The sequence below is a fragment of the Cervus canadensis genome, chromosome 8 (genome assembly GCF_019320065.1).
Source record: "Cervus canadensis isolate Bull #8, Minnesota chromosome 8, ASM1932006v1, whole genome shotgun sequence".
Classification (NCBI taxonomy): domain Eukaryota; kingdom Metazoa; phylum Chordata; class Mammalia; order Artiodactyla; family Cervidae; genus Cervus; species Cervus canadensis.
In genome coordinates this window covers 32,959,954-32,976,816 of record NC_057393.1, presented here as the reverse complement: position 1 = coordinate 32,976,816, position 16,863 = coordinate 32,959,954, and the positions used below count along the sequence as shown (strand labels likewise).

General features: G+C 44.9%; 1 protein-coding gene across 4 annotated transcripts in view; it reads right to left on the bottom strand.

The window, feature by feature from the left end:
* The window catches only part of BLNK (B cell linker), a 78,477-nt gene that overhangs the window by 24,534 nt on the left and 37,080 nt on the right, over positions 1-16,863 (bottom strand). Inside the window, exons 4-10 of one of the 4 annotated variants that reach the window (XM_043476824.1) lie at positions 14,287-14,327; positions 11,656-11,730; positions 9,904-9,966; positions 9,572-9,728; positions 6,418-6,581; positions 1,475-1,556; positions 212-283 (exon numbers count right to left, since the gene is read on the bottom strand). In XM_043476824.1, the coding sequence (XP_043332759.1) occupies positions 212-283; positions 1,475-1,556; positions 6,418-6,581; positions 9,572-9,728; positions 9,904-9,966; positions 11,656-11,730; positions 14,287-14,327 (654 nt within the window). The remainder of the gene's footprint in view (positions 1-211; positions 284-1,474; positions 1,557-6,417; positions 6,582-9,571; positions 9,729-9,903; positions 9,967-11,655; positions 11,731-14,286; positions 14,328-16,863) is intronic. The other 3 variants (XM_043476825.1, XM_043476826.1, XM_043476827.1) reach the window with 3 other exon arrangements.

Here is a 16,863-nt window from a genome sequence, read left to right as displayed (position 1 = left end):
ACAAAGGTCCCCACACAGGTGCCACCACACAGTGGATGAACACGAGAAGTCTCTGCTGCTGCTTATGAAGACATTTGGAAATACAAGGGACTGTTTCATAATATTTGGTCTGAGTTGTTTATCTTATTTAGAGTGGATTGAAAACCAAATCCCCGAATGTAATCATTTCACAATAAAAAAACAAAAACACCAAATCATGTGTATACTCTACCTGGAGCTGTCCCTGGAGGAGAGGCTGACCTTGAGGAGTTATTCGGCTTGATTGATCTATTCACCATGGGAGCTGAAACACACAATCATATATATATATTAGGGTTATATGTATATATTGTAGATACAGTCTACTGATGGTGATTTACACTTATGGAAAAATGCATGGTAGAAATAATGGGCTAGACCAGATAATTCGCAAAGAATGGGAGACACAATTAAGCCCACAAGCCATTAAAAGTAGCCGTTTCAGTAGAAAAAAAGAAACATTTTTCGAATGAATGTGTTAATAATTAAAGTGAATACTTGCTTGGAATTTCATTTGCCAAACTGGGGGTCTCAGAGATGAAAGAGTTTGTTTTTCATCAGGGGAACATGTATTAAACTAACAGTGGAGGGCCCAAATTAATAGCCCTGCATTCCCTGCCACTCATAACACATCATTGCTCTTGGATTTTGTAGGTTTGGGGGATATGGGGGCATTTCATTTGTACTTATTGTTTTATGGTTATGGGTGAATTCAGGAATCCTGGAGGGCCTACAAGCTGTGTGATATTTAGGGCGTGAAGGAGAGGGCTGTGACGTGACGACAGTGTAAGACCTGAGTACCGCTACTTCGGAGTCACGTTTATTACATGAGTAGCGATACTTGAAGAGGCAGCATTTATACAGGATTATATTCTCCATAGCGACTATGTCCAGAGTAATCCTACCCTATTTCTCGCCTCATCTGAGGGTACGTGGCATGGGCTTTTTAAGATAATTTATTTGTAACTGCATTCGTTATTTCGTGAAGGATTTACAAATGAAATGTTTCTTGTGGGCCTGATGTAGCACTAAATTTTAAAGAATTAGAACACAGAGCATATTTTATTTTTTCATTTTCTTAGTCTTCTGCAGAAATTATTCCCTGGTACAATATTTGTAAAGTCAGCCTGGTGGCTCATGACGTCATTAGTATTAGATTTTATGAGAAATCCATTCTTAGTGAAGAGCTAAAGAGAAGAACCTAGGGGCTTTTATAATTTGAGAAGACAGTATTAAATCACGGAAGAGGGTGGAGAAAGAAGAATCAAGGTTGAAAAACACAGGGATGGGTTGCTCACTATGCTCTCTGATGGACCAGCCACTCAACCAAAGAAGGCAAAGGCCACGGAGCAGAGGCCTCAGCAGCGTCATGTCTGAGCCCTTTAGTACTTGTGAGCAAATAATGCCCCAATCAACTGGTAGAAGTTTTCAGGTGCTTAAAATTGCAAACTCTTGCCTTTTTCAGATGGGGCTGAACTGTCTTCTGTGGGATGAATATAGTTTTCATCTTCATCTTCCACAGGGACTACATAATCAGCCTAAAAGAAATACAGAAATGCTGTACATTTGGAGCTTACTGGATAAGAAAGGGTGATATTAAGAAATTTTTCATAATCCATATACCATTAAACTTCCTGATGTAAAGTGATTTGGTTACTTCTAGTATGTTCACAGAGTGCAACCATCACCACGATTATCTTTAGAACATTGTCATCACCCCCAAAAGGAACCCTGCACCCATTAGTCACTTCCAACCACCCCCTCCCCTGACCCAGTCAACCATGAACCTTCTTTCTGTCTTTAAGAATTGCCCATTCTGGGCATTTTATGTAAATAGAATCATACACTATTAAAATATGCAGTCTTTTGTGATTTCTTATAACAGTAATTTCAAGGATCAGCCATGTTGTGTTTATCACTACTTCATTCCCTTTTATGGACAACTCATATTCCATTGTATGATTATACCCCATTTTACTTATCCATTTATCAGCTGTTTCTACTTTGGAGCTGTTATAAGTAATGATATGAACATTCATGTACAAAGTTGGTGTAGATGGACATTTTTCTTGTGAATGTACCTAATGATGGAATTGCTGGATCATATTGTAGCTCTATATTTAATAGTTTGAGTAATGGTTAAGTTGTTTTCCAAAGTGGCTGCACTAATTTTTCATTTCCACTAGCAATGTATAAGGGTTCCAATTTCTCCACATATTCACCAGTACTTGTTATTGTCTTCTTTTTTATTATAAGCATCCTTGTAGGTATGAAGTGGTATCTAACTGTAATTTTGATTTGCATTTCCCTGATGGTTAATGACATTAAGCATCTTTTTGTCTGCTTATTGGCCATTTATATATATTCTTCAGAGAAAAATCTATTCCACCACTTTGTCCACTTTTAATCTGGTTGTTTATCTTTTTTATCTTTGGATGATTAGAGTTCTTTAAATGTTCCAGATATAAATCTTTTATGGATATATAATTTGCAAAAAAATTCTCTCATTCTATAGGTTGTCCTTTCCCTTCTTTGTGGCATCATTTACAGCACAGAAGTTTTACATTTTAAAGTACATTTTATCTATTTTTTCTTCTGTTGTATCTAAGAAACCATTGCCTACTCCAAGGTCATAAAGATTTATACCTATGTTTTCTTCCAAGAATTTTACAGTTTTATTAATAGCTCTTAATCCTATGATCAATTTTTATCTGATTTTTTAAGATATGATGTGAGATAGAAGTTCAATTTCATTCTTTTGCAAACAGTGGCTGACTTTATTTTTCTGGGCTCCAAAATCACTGCAGATGGTGATTGCAACCATGAAATTAAAAGATGCTTACTGCTTGGAAGGAAAGTTACGACCAAGCTAGACAGCATATTGAAAGACAGAGACATTACTTTGTCAACAAAGGCCCGTCTAGTCAAGGCTATGGTTTTTCCAATGGTCATATATGGATGTGAGAGTTGGACTATAAAGAAAGCTGAGCACCAAAGAATTGATGCTTTTGAACTGTGGTGTTGGAGAAGACTCTTGAGAGTTCCTTGGACTGCAAGGAGATCCAATCAGTCCATCCTAAAGGAAATCAGTCCTGAATATTCATTGGAAGGACTAATGCTAAAGCTGAAACTCGAATACTTTGGCCACCTGATGTGAAGAGCTGACTCATTTGAAAAGACCCTGATGCTGGGAAAGATTGAGGGCAGGAGGAGAAGGGGACAACAGAGGATGAGATGGTTGGATGGCATCACCAACTCAATGGACATGGGTTTGGGTGGACTCTGGGAATTGGTGATGGACAGGAAGGCCTGGTGTGCTGCAGTTCATGGGGTGACAAAGAGTCGGACACGACTGAGTGATTGAACTGAACTGAACTGATGCAGTTATCTTAGCACTATTTGTCTTAAAATTTATTTTTTCCTATTAAATTGTCTTGGCACCTTTGCCAATAATCAATTGACCATAAATATGGGAAGGGAGTGATTTTGTAAGAGTTATTATATGTCCACATGAGTTTCTTCCTTAACACATTTCATGTGAAAATTTAATAGCTTCACATACATTATTTCACTGAATTCTTTCAATAATACCTACCTATTAAGTTAGGTATTTTAAAAAATTTATTTATCCTTATTTTACAGATGAGGAACCTGAGAAAAGTTGAGTAATCTGTCCAAGGTCAAATAAAATCACAAAAATTAGAAAAGTTGGGTAATCTGTCCAAGGTCAAATAAAATCACAAAACTGATGCCCTGCAAGGACAGGTACTGGGTCTGTGCTCTGGGCACCAGTGAAGCCCTGGAACATTTGTGTTGAATGAAGGGCTGGTCTTTTGTCAGTGGATGCTGGAAAGGTAGTCCAGGATGGCCATGTAGCACCTGGGCTCTAGCATCTCATGATCTGGGTTCAAATGCTGGCTCTAGCATATAGCTCTTTGACCTTGGACCAGTTTTTCAACCCCTTGTCACCGCATCTGTACCATTTCCTCCTCTGTAATGCGGGTGATAACACCATGCACTTCATAGAGCTGCTGTGAGGGTGTGATGAGATAGTAACACAGAGGGCTCAGATCACCAGCTGATACACAGTGCTTGTCAAATGCTAGACCCTCCTGTCATTATAGGGCAGTTGCTCCTCCCCACCCCCAACTCTCTGGTCAGCCTATACCCCATATTTTGCCTGTAACCTGTATGGCAGAGCTAAACATTTTTATTTGTGCTTATATTTGACTTCTTCCTTTCCTATCTAATGTCTCGACCAGATCTTAATGTTGTCTTCTATTTCTTTTTTAACTCTTCCTTATCTTGATTGTCCATCTCCTCATTCCAGAATATGTCTCCTCCAGTCATCCCCTTTCCCCACTGGTTCAGACTTGCCTGAGCCACCTCCACAAAGCTGTTATTAGCAAAACTCAGCCTCTCCCCACTGGGGTCCACCTCCAGTTATTCAGAGAAATGGAGAGCCTCGTGTAACTCACAATCTTCATTTGTATTCTGTGTCTGAGTTGGTATCTTCATATAGATCCTCTGAATGCTGGAAGAATTAATAGTGAGACCCTAACAGATGGTCTCCCTACCGTGTCCCATGCTCAGATTCTCCCTGCCACCTGTTCACACCCTGAAAGGGCAGCATCCCCTCGGACTGACAGACAGACTGAGGATTGACAAACCAAATTCATTCTCAGTCTGCTGACTTCCTGACTTAAACTGTCCCTGGAGAGTGGGTGGGTCATAAGCACAAGTGCTTATAGGAACAGGCATGGAACAGCAATGGGACATTTGCAGAGTCAGGCTCTGTCCACGCCTTGTATCAGTGGTGAAGATGATGACAAGTGGAAATGGCTGAGTTGGAGGGGTGCCATGAGGCTCAGCTGCTTCGAGGCCATGACTGGCCAAGTGTTGACAGGCCCTTAGTTTTCAGGAGAAACTAGAAAACTGGATTTTATAAAGAATCTAGAATATGGTAGAAAGGAATCCAATTTATACAATACATAGAATGCTTCTTTGTGTGAGACACTGAATTTAGTGAAGTATATATATTCCTTTATTAAATCTTTAACAGAACCTGAAGAGATGAAAAGAGACTCAGAGAGGTTATCTGATACTTAAGGTCACACAACTAGTAAGAGTGAAGTGGGAATTTGGGCCTGGATGCTGCCTCTATTTTATTTAAAAAGTCTCTCTTTATGTCTCTTTTTGGGCTACAAATTATACTAAGGTGGAAAAGAAGGTCATTTCACAACATGTTTGTAAGCTATAGGTTTTATCACCTATAGGCATTTAGAAACAGTTGCTTCTTCGAGAAGCAGCAGTACCATTATGTCTGGTGATGGTTAACAGTTGCCTTTAATGTTGTTTTCTTTCTTAGACTGTTGTGCTGTTCTTAGACTAAGTCGCTCAGTCATGTATGACTCTTTGTGACCCCATAGACTGTAGCCTGCCAGGCTCCTCTGTCCATAGCATTTCCCAGGCAAGAATACAAGAGCAGGTTGCCATTTCCTACACCAGGGGATCTTCCTGACCCAGAGATCAAACCCACATCTCCTGCATTGGCAGGTGAATTCTTTACCACTGAGTAACCTGAGAAGTCCATTGCATTTGTATAATTGTTCTAAAGGCTAAGTTCAAGGGCTTGTCTTTGACTTCTTTTAAAATGCAGTACTTCTGGGAGCCATAACATAATTAAATTTTATCAGTCATTATTCCAATAGTTTGAATAAGTTTACCCATTCATTTTTTAAAATTTCATAGGGAAAAAGACATGAAAATTTAGGTGCTGGCAGAAGGGAGATTAATAAGATAAACCTAGAGTTGGGTCCAGACAGTTGGCAAAGGAGGTTCCTGGATACCTGGGGCTGGGGAGAGAGAGTGAGAAGCAAGAGATGCCGAAGGAAGTGAGGGGTCAGCTCTTCTACAGGTTGTGCAGGGTCTCCATACAGACCAGGGGTCTCCAGGATACATCCCATTGCACCCCTCTGCAGCTTAGAGGATCAGAGAGAAAAGAAAGTGGGGGAAAGAAAATGAGGCAGGACAGGGAGAGAAGCATTGGAGGATAAAGATGGGGAAGTATCTTATGGAGGAATGAGAGATTTACAGAAAACTGAGGGATAAGAAAGAGGAAATAGTGAGAGGGGCACAAATCCAGGCTGGAAATTACATCATATACCTGATTAGTAAATGAAAGTGCTTAAATAAGGCCATATATGACATTTTAAGAGAAAACATCCTTTCGGCAGTACAATGGAGAGTTGCAGGGCAGGTGGTTAGTGCCGGTCAGAAAGCCAGGCCTGGAGGAAGGAAGACACGCCTGAGGCTACACTTTCCTGCCCCTCCCCTCATCTGGCCCCTGCATCCTGCCTTCCCCTTGGTCTGGGCAGCCTTCCGGCAGATTTACTTTACCTCATCCTCAAGGAGCTCTTTGGGTTTGGGTGGGACTTGAGGTTTATGCAGTGAAGTGTTGGCTGGCAGAGAGGTGGCCAGTCTTGCCTTTGCCGAAGGCCAGTTGGGTTTACTGGGAAGAGTCTTGCTGAAGGGTGGAGACTGCCTCTGGCTTGATCGGTTGTCTTGAGAGGAACAACAAGAACAACAAAACATAAGATGAAAGGGTTCTGGATCATTTCCTGGGCAGAAGTCACCGAGTTCTAGAAAGTGTATAAAACTACCAAAATCCATGTAGCCAACATGCTATTGACTGGGGCATTCCTTTAAAGAGAAGTATGACGTGTTAGGCAAAAATCTCAACAACCCATTGACCTATGTTATAAAAACCAGAAGAGTATCCTCCCAGGGAGCCATGAGATCCACAAACCCCAGAGAGCTGACGGTCCAAGCATGCGGCTAGATAGAGTGGATGGTGACCTTGGCAGTGTCGGGGGCAAAGAGGAGCAGTACTCCTCAATGGGTTCACTTTGCTCCTTGAAGCCTTAAGGGCAATGATTCTCAATCCTGCTTACACATAGGAATCACCTATGAAAGTGAAAGTGTTGCTCAGTCATGTCTGACTCTTTGTGACTCCACGAACTGTAGCCCGCCAGGCTCCTCCATCTATAGGATTTTTCCAGACAAGAATACTGGAGTGGGTTGCCATTTCCTTCTCCAGGGGATCTTCCTGACCCAGGAATCCAACCTGGGTCTCCCACATTGCAGGCAGACTCTTTACCATATGAGCTACAAGGGAAGCCCCTAGGAACCACCTAGGAGCTTTAAAAAACGCCAAGGCCCCACCCCCAAACATGCAGTTTAAAACTTCTGGGGAGGGAGCTTTCATTATAGGTTTTAAAATTTCCCTAAGGTATTATTCTAAGATATATTTCCCTAAGGTTATTCTAAGGTATATGCAGGGTTGCAACTACTCATCTGGTAAAACTACACATTCCTCCCCTCAATGGTTTCCTTGAGTGGGGAAGAAGTTGTGAATCCCCCTGGTCCAGAGCCATCCTCAGCAACTGTTGTGGAAGGAGTCCAGTCACTGAAGTTGAGGGCCCTGGATTCAGTCTCCTGCTCTCCACCCACCAGCTGAGCTCCTTTGGGCCTCTTCTTCATTATGTAACCTCTCTGGAACTCACATTCCTCATTTTAAAAATGAAGATGGCTAACTATCCACTTCAGAGAGTTATTGTAGGGATTAGGAAGAAAATAGCAAAGGCAGGAGGAACACCATGTCTGGCAGAGACAATGCCTAATAAACAGAACTAACCTTAGCTGCGTCATGTGGTGGAGGGCTTAGGCAACAGGGGTCTACCCAGTTGATCTGTGAGCGCAGATTCTGAGTGATCCATTATAGGAAAATCTTAGCATGGGAATAACCTGGTGGGTTCCCCATCCTGGAACAGCACAGGTGCCTACACTGGCTCCCAGCTTCCTCTGGCCCTAGCTCAATGCAGCAGTCCCTGCCTCCCGCCTGTCCTGCTCTGCTCTTGTCCCAGGGCCTGTTCCAGCTTCTGCATCGCTGAAGTTGTGTGGTTAGCTTCACATTGGGTGCCTCCCAGGAGCCTCTTTCCGGTGGTGTAGCTGTGTTAAGGCACCAAGGCATCTACTCTGCTGTGTCTGTGACAGTTTTTATAGCTTTATTGGCAGCTCCTGGAGTTTACTGAGATTTCTTAATGTAAGATTTAAGCCCAGCAGAAGTAGCAAAGCACAGAAAACAGGCTCTGAAGAGTATGACCTGGAATGAACTGCTTGTGTGTGAGCATGCTCAGTCATGTTCAACTCTTTACAACCCTACGGACTGACTGTAGCCTGCCAGGCTCCTCTGTCCATGAGATTCTCCAGGCAAGAATACTGGAGTGGGTTGCCATTTCCTCCTCCAGGGGATCGTCCCGCCCCAGGGATCGAACTCGTCTCTTGTGTCTTGTGCATTGGCAGGCAGATTCTTTACCACTAATGTCACCTGGGAAGCTCATATGAGCTGCTTAATCTGTCCCCTCCCCACCCCCAGCTTGAATGGTTGTCTCCCGGTCTGTAAAACGGGCCTGATGCAGCTCCTTCCTTCCTGAGGTTGTTGCAATGACTGAAGGAGGTCACAAATTGGGTGGCAGTGTATGGAGCAGAGTGATGAAGAGCTAGGGCTTTGGAGGCTGAGTGGCCAGCTTGCATGCTAGTTCTGCCACTTATAAAACCTTGGCCCAGTGAATTCCCTCTTCCGAGCATCTCCTTTTTCCTTTGTAATAGTCAAGAAGGTGAAGTCCACCACGACAGTAAAGCGCTAAGTGGCAGACTGTAAAAAGTCTAGGAGTACATCTGTCTTGCTAGCTGCTAAGCATAGCTCTGGCACATAGCAGGTGCTCAGTAAAGTGAATTGTTGCACAAAGCAAGGGACAGTACCTGGTACCCATAAGGAGGAAGTTAACTACAAGGACCCCTTTACTCCCAGGGGTGCCAGGGTGATCACCACAGACGCAAGCCCTTCCTCACCTTTGTTGAACTTTAGTCACTTGTTAGAATGGAACACAGACTTCTTGGAGGGGCATTAAAAGCTACACTCAGGCCTAGAGACCACACCTAAGACTTGTCCATTTAATTCATGAGCCTCATTCTCGGCCTAGAGCTCTTGACTACTCTCCCCTCCCCACAGTTAAGAGTCTAGAGTCTAGACTTAAGAGTGTCTGTACAGCTTGCCGATGTGGGGGCGGGGTGAGAGAGGAAGGAGGGGCCTTAGCAAACGCTGAGATTCTGGCAGCTCTCCTTGTTCTGTACAGTCATCTCAAGAGAAATGTCAGAACCTTAAGTGTAGGAAGTTGGAGGAGAAGCAGCGACTAATCTCAGGATTGATTTCTCTGGGGACTACAGGAAATGAGGTGTGGTGGGGTTGGGAGCCACATCGGGGTGCGGTTGCTTTATCTTTTGCCTGTTTTCAACATTCCCAATTTGCAAAGGTTACCCCCTCCTTCCACAAAGGGCAAGCTTTCCAGCAGGGGGCTCCAGTACCTGTGAGTGACCAGATGACCCACTTGGAGGTGGTGAGAGTGGGAGCCGCCCGCCACCCTGCAACCTTGACCCGCCCCCCTCCCTGCTGCTCTGAAGGCCGAGCGCCCAAGGTCCGGCGGGGACTCACCGACATACTCGCCCCTGGTGAAGGGCAGGGCCGGGTGAACTGTCCGTGTCTCCTGCTCCGCAGGTGGCGGCTCGTAGCTGTCGTCCCCAGCCTCCTCGGCTGGCAGCACGTACATCTCTGAGTCCGAGTGCTCGTCTGGGTTTTCATAATCGCTGTCCTGCAAGTGCAGACACCATGCTCAGGGCAGCATGTATGCTTAGGGGGCCGGAGCTGCTCCCCCAGCAGAGGGGCGAGAAAGCAAGGCTGGGAGGGGTTGGCTAAGCAGGGTTAGGCAGCTGTTAGTGGCAACGCTGGGGTTGAAGCCAGGCCTTTTCCTTTCCAAAATGTATCACCTGGACTGTATCCTGGGGAAACGTGTGGGCATCTAACCCCGAGGGTGGCTGAACTCTGTGTGTCTGCAAAGAACAGCCAGAGGTAAAATATATCTCGAGAAGACAGAAAAAGGACCCAATAAAATAAAATAGCCAAATAGGTTTTATTAACCATAATGTTGACGGTTGAGGAAAATGTAAGTTTATTAAGAGAGGGTAAGAGGAAGCTCAGGAACACAGACACCTTTGAGGAGATGAGGTTTGTTTGTTTTAAACAGAGCTGGAAAGCTTCAGGGATGAGGATTTCAAACTGACTCAGTCCATTCTCTTTCTTTCTTTTTTTGAAATCTTGAGGCACTTATGCCAACTAAGACTTTTATTATTATTATTTAAGTTTATTTTTTTGGCCACACCACACGGCTTGCAGGATCTTAGTTCCCTGACCCAGGATTGAACCTATGCCCCCTGCAGGGGAAGCTCAGAGTCTTAACCACAGGACCACCAGAGCAGTCCTTCTTTTTGTTTCTTTTTTTAACATGCATTTTATTTAAGTCCATCTTGAAAATACATTGACCCAGCTCAAAGTTCACACAGTTCACAAGGAGGAAGGTCTTCCCAGTTGCTCAGTTCCTTTCCCCTCAGGCAAATACAGCTACTAGCCTCTTGTGCATTTTGTGTGATTTTTTTTTTTTCCTGTATGCAGTGCACACATATATTAACATATTCATGTGCAGGAAATCTTTGATTCAGGACTTAAGAGGTCCTCTGACCTCCGTGCCCACTGCTCCCACACACCGCCTGACACAATGCTTCATCCAAACATGATTTTCCTCTGAATCGATGATGCACCTGCCTTTTGGCCTGTCTGACAATAGTGTAACATTAAAGTGGATGTTGGGTTTCCTTCAAGCTGAGTCCTCAGGGCCCATGATGGGGCCAGCCCATGATAGGTGCTCAGGACGTTGGGAACAGGCAGAGGAGTCAATGAATGAGCACTGTGCTTTCCTCCTCAGCTGGAAGGGAGATGGAGGAGAGAGGGAGGGTGAGGGGTAGGAGAAGGAAAGAGAAAGGAGGCTGAAAAGAGAGCGTTTCCCGAGGTGGCTGGAGAAGCCTGGGAGAGACACGAAAAGGAGGAAAGAGCCCAGAGGAGGGTGCTTGTCCTTAACCCTGGCGTGGGGGAGACAGGAAGGGACACATAAGAAAACCACTGTAGGGGAGATTTTCCAAAACCCTAGGTCAGAAATAGCAGATGGGAATATGAAAATAGACTGAATAAAATAATGATAATAGTGATTATTATTATAACCAACATTTCTATGCACTGCATATCTCACTGACCCCTCACCACAATCATAGGAGATAGTATTTTTTTTTATCCCATTTTACAGTTGAGGAAACTGAGGCACAGAGGAGTTGAGTAATTTTGAGTCTGCAATCTGTGATCTGGAGAAGTCAGTGATGATTCCCAGGCAGGGGGCCTGGGAGATAGAGTAGGAATGCAAGGGTGGGCTGGAGGGGAGGCTTAACAGGGCAAGACCCTGGCTTCCCAAGCAAGGGACCCTCTTTACAGGTCAAGGACCTGATTGCTGCTGTTGTGGCATTCCATGGTGACGTCAGTATGAATACTGAGAAGCAGTTGCTTTAATAGACATTCAGAAAGTGAAAGAACCAGTGGGCAGCCAGACACATGTGCCTGAGCTGGGGGTGGCGTGAGCATCCCACTTTGTTTCAGTTTTTTCACGGAGCAGAGATGGGCTTCATGGACTTAATTACCTGGAGGCTGAGGATTGGTGTGCATACTGGGGAGGGTTCTGGAGTCCTTGCCGCCCCTCCAGCAGAGCAGTCTGACTGAGAGGACCAGGTGGGCAGAGGTGGCATAGAGGGTATAGGAAGGGAGACCCAGGTTAGCTGTTCCTAGCAGTCGTCCTCCGACACTGGGCTGCCCACCAGACTGTGCCCCCCATGAAGACCAGACTGAGATGTAAACCTAAGACCCAGCACAGGACCTGCTACAGGGTAGGTGCCCACCCAACGTACATGGAATGGATGAGTCACTGATGCCGCCTGGGCTCTGGGGGGACTGAAGAGGAGGGAATGGCTGCTCAGAAGTCCTGAGCTGGCCCTTCATTTGGAGAGTCTCTTCTGTGGGAGATGTACAACGAGCCTCTCCTACTTAAGCACCATAGAATGCATTGAATGCTTTCTCATCAGGAGAATTACCAGAGAATTTGTTCAAACTTCTGAGAGTTTTAAAGAATCTTCCTCCCCCCAAGTTATTCTAAATTATGACAAAATTCATTTGTTAACTCATTAATTCATTCAGTACTTGAGGAAGTGCAATACTTTGGACAGTCTGATGGGAACTCTGAAGGAGGGACTGTGTCATCAGACAAAAATCTTGTCAAATTGACCATTCCTTCATTCATTTAATCAGAATTTGTTCACCTACTCTGTACCAGCTTGACTCTGAGCATAGTCCCTGGCCTCACAGAGCTTATATGTTAGCAGGGGAGACCAACAACAAACAAATAGTGAATAATAAATAAATAATCAAGTGGATGAAATATCTATCCCTGGTGATAGCACTGAAGGGGGGGTGGTTCAGAGAAGGGTGGACAGGTCTACCTGGGTCGAATGTCATCAGGTCTGGAGGCTTTATCAACAAGTCTGGATTTCATTCAGTGTACAAAGGGAATCCAATAAGGATTGTGCATGATTGTGAGTGAATGTTCAGTCAATCCTTGTTACAGCTGATGGGCTTCCCTGGCGACTCAGTAGGTAAAAAATCCACCTGCAAGGCAGGAGACCTGGGTTCGATCCCTGGGTCTGGAAGATCCCCCTGAGAAAGAGATGGCAACCCACTCCAGTAACCTTGCCTGGGAAATCCCATGGACAGAGGTGACTGCTGGGCTACAGTCCATGGGGTCGCTCAGAGCCGGACGCAAGATAGCGACTGAACCACCGCCATAGCTGGTACTTCCGTTTTGGTTGTTTGACTCTGGGACACAAGTCATTCCCTCCTCTTCAGGCTGATTTTATTTTATGTTTTCTAAGTCCCCAATGTGTGTTCTTTTCACCCAGCGAGCGAGCTCGGTTTTCTCGGCTGCCAGGTGAATTGGTCCAGCTCTTTCAATTTTGCTTCAGATGTGATCTGGTGGTGCTGCCAGCAGGGGGCGCAGCTGCAGCGCTTCTGAGGGATCAGTGCCTCCCTCAGAAGTTCCTCCCCCTGGGAGGAACTCCACGTCTGGGTGACCCACAGAGAGGCCACCTCCTCCCTTCTTTATAAAAATCTCTTCTCTGCAGTTGAAAAGGGAGGAACTCCGGTCTCCTAATACTCTGAATAAAATCCAGGTGGGTGTAAACTGTGTGGAGCTGGGCTCAGCTGAGTTCTGGGCCCTGGACAGGAGTCCTGGGTTCTCATTCTACTGGGTCGCTGAGAAATTGAGACTGTCAGCAAGTCGTTTTCATGTTCTTGGCTTCAGTTTCCACAGGGGATATGTGGTTGTATGAAGACCCTCTGGGATCCCTTTCAGACATGAAGCTCACAGACTAGAGAAGACTAACTTTCTGTGGGAATATGATATATGAGGAATTATCATTGTGCCCAGGAGTTTTTAGGATGTCTTGTCTCTTGAAGACTCAGCCCCAAAGAGCTCTGTGGGCTGCAGAGCCGTCTTGAAGGGGTTCACAGTTAATTCAGACCCACCACTCCAACGTCGTCATGGTCAGGGAGGGCCCTCTCAACCTGAAGCCCTCCGAGTCTGTTCATATCCTCTTGGTCATAGCAAGCCTCTTGGGTTTGAAAAACCTGGTTCTGAGATCTGGGTTTGACTTTTGGAATTGCAGGTACTTAACCTCTCCCATGCCTTGGTTTCTTCACCTGTAAAATGGACAGGACTGATGTCCAAACTGTTTAACCACTAATATGGCTCAGGTACTGACCATGACCTTGAGGAGTGACCCAGAGGCTCCCTGATGTGCCCGGAGTTCACGCTTCAGTTGTTGGTTTGATTAGGGCTCCTGTCAGGTCCCAAGCAGTGATGGGGCACTGGGGAATTCAGGGCAAAAGCATTTGCCAACTGATTGGGAAATATTCAAACTCTTTAACATCTTTTTTTCGTTCTGAATACCAGTAAGAAATGGGGATAAGAATGCCGACTCATAGGGCTGTGGTGAGGATTACATGAGGTGGTAGGTGTAAAGCATCTAGCCCAGCAAAATGTGGTGCTGGCCCAAGTCAGCCTACTGCTGTCCTGCTTATTGGCGGCCCTTCCAGCCCAGCTATCTCCCCTCTGTGATGGGCAGCTGACCACCAGCATTTCATTCAGAAACAAGTCCTTATAAAGACCTGCCAGGGGCCATGGTGAAAATGGTACCCTTCTCATCCCAGGAACAAATACTCACGAAGTCATCTGACCACTGCTCCTCTTCGTCGGCTGGGCTCTCTGAAATGGCATGTTGGAAGCAAAATGAACAATATGAATTTTTGCTGCCCAGCTCCACCCTGTCCAGGAGCATTCTGCACCTGCCTGCCCTGCCCTTGGGCCACATGCTCCCATCTGCTAGGCCTGAGACAGTTGTTACAGTCATCTCACATTCATTCCTTTTGAATCCTTTTTTAAAAAACAGTCAATTTTCAAAGTATTAGTAAAAGTCCCACTAGGGCAGAGAAACAGTAACTCTGACCCTTAACGTCTTTGTCAAGGGACATTTTTGGGACCTTGGAGTAGCAATCCATACTGTCCTGCTTCCTCACATCTTTTTAAATCAACATGTGGATGGTGTAGTAGGAAGAGCCCTGGACAGGGAGTCAGAGAGACCTAAATTCTCATACAGGCTCTAACTTCTCTGGACCACCTCAATTTTTAGGTCTATAATATAAAATTCAGGATCGCTAAAAGGGGATCACTTCCAAGATTCTCTCTGGCTCTAACATTGACGTTTTTATTTTAAAAAGTTTTTTTTTCCGATGTGTTGCTACATGCTGGGCAATATTATCAGAACTTCGTATTCACTTTCTCAAAAACCTTATGAGGAGACAGGCCTAGAGAAGATAAGTCATTTGCCCAAGATCATGTAGTAAACGGTAAAGTCAGGAGTTGAGCCCTGCAGGTTGATTGACTTCCAAGTGCAAGCTCTGAACCTCAGCACCATGCTGTTCTTGCTGTCCTTGGGCTCCAGGGTGCAGCCACTGTCTTAGGCTCTACAGCAGGTGTAAAAATGGATGTGGTAGGTCTTGAGTAGCTTATGATCTTGAAGAATGAAATAGGCCTGGATTATGACAGCCAGGGAGACTATCTGACTCCTTTTCCTCCAAAACACATTTAGAGTTTGAGAAGCTTAGCATCAATCCCATCACATAAACTGACCTTAGAGGCTAAATAAAATTCTCTCAATCGGACCCAAGTTCAGATGGTAGAGTGGCATCAATGACTGCACCGTAGAGGGCCACATCTCCCCTCCTACCCCACTGAGCAGTTGCGGCTAGAGGACTTGATGGATGGTCCCTGAATCCCCTGGAACCTCAATAGAAACTTTTCTTGCCATTTCTGCCACTGGAGACCTCTGACTCCAGCTCTAGGCAGTTCCACAGAGGCACAAGGAAAAGAATTACAGAGATGAAGTGAGAGCAGGAAGGAGGTCTTGTGTCAGAACAACCACCTCTTTAGAAATGACGGCAACAGAAACTCTCTTGAGAAAAACATGATAGACACAAAGAAGGAGCTTCATTCTACAAGTGGATCAAATTTTGACATTAACAGAAAATAATTCTTATGAAATTATTCTCTGGGCTGACTTTTACCAAATGATAGTGTATTCTGATCACTAAGTTGCCAAGAAACTCTAGAAGAATAGGTGAACAAGTCTTCTTCCCAATATGCCAATACTGGCCCAATGGGGAGTAAGTTTCTAATACCTTAAGTCTGAGGATAACTGAGGGTCAAAACGTATAGCAGCAAGATGCTATTGTTTCAACCATTTAAAAACAGAAACATTTATAAAATATTTTTATAAGACACAATTCCTTGCCTTGGTCAGCCCTGGAGTCAGGATCCACTTGATCATCAGCTAGTGGAAAAAGCAGTTGCAGCTGTCATCTAACTAGTTTTCCTGTCTCTTGTGATCTTTCCTCTTCAATTCATCCTTCTAGCTGTTTCTAGTTATTTTCTTAAGACAGAAATTGGCTCATGCTGCCCCTTTCCTCGGGAATCATCAGTGGCTCCCTACAGGATAGTCGAGCTTCTGTGTCAACACGTTCACACACTGTACCTGCTCTCCCTCCCTTGCTCACTCACAGTGATGCCGGATAGCTTGCTTCTCCATCCTGGGCTTTTGATAGTTCTCTGTTCTGCTCATGCAGCACCCCCAGCCCATCTCCCTTCTTGCATAGAAACCCCTGTCATCCCTCCTCCATGAGGTCCTCTCCAGTCCCTCTGGTCATAACCCTCTGGTCAGGGTCCTCTCCAGTCCCTCTGGGTTGTGGGTTTTGACCTCGTAAATGCTGCCGGCACCTTCTGACATGTACTTCATCCTGCCCTAAGAAACACGATTAAGTGTCTCTCTGTACTGAAAAGCAAGACCTATTTATCTTTGGGTCTGGATGCCATTTTGCATTTGTAATTCTGCACTAATACTGAAACAAAAGCATAAGCCAGTAAATGAGTTGAATGAGTGAAAATGAGGATAGTAATAAGAGATTCCATCATTGAATATTTCCTGCGTTCTGGGTGCCAGGGGAAGTATTGTGAATGTATTTGTTTATCGTCAAAACAGTCTCTGTCGTAGATGCCTTATTATCTGTTTAATAGTCAAGGAAAATGAGGCTAAGAGAGGTTGCAAAACCTGCCTGAGGCACACGGCTAGTGAGTGCAGGGACTGGATTGGAGGCCAGGCTGTGTTGGCTTCTGCAGCTGAAATCTCATGTGAACAGCCTGGCCCTCCACTGAGCATACAGATAAAACCCAGGAGAAATAAGAATAG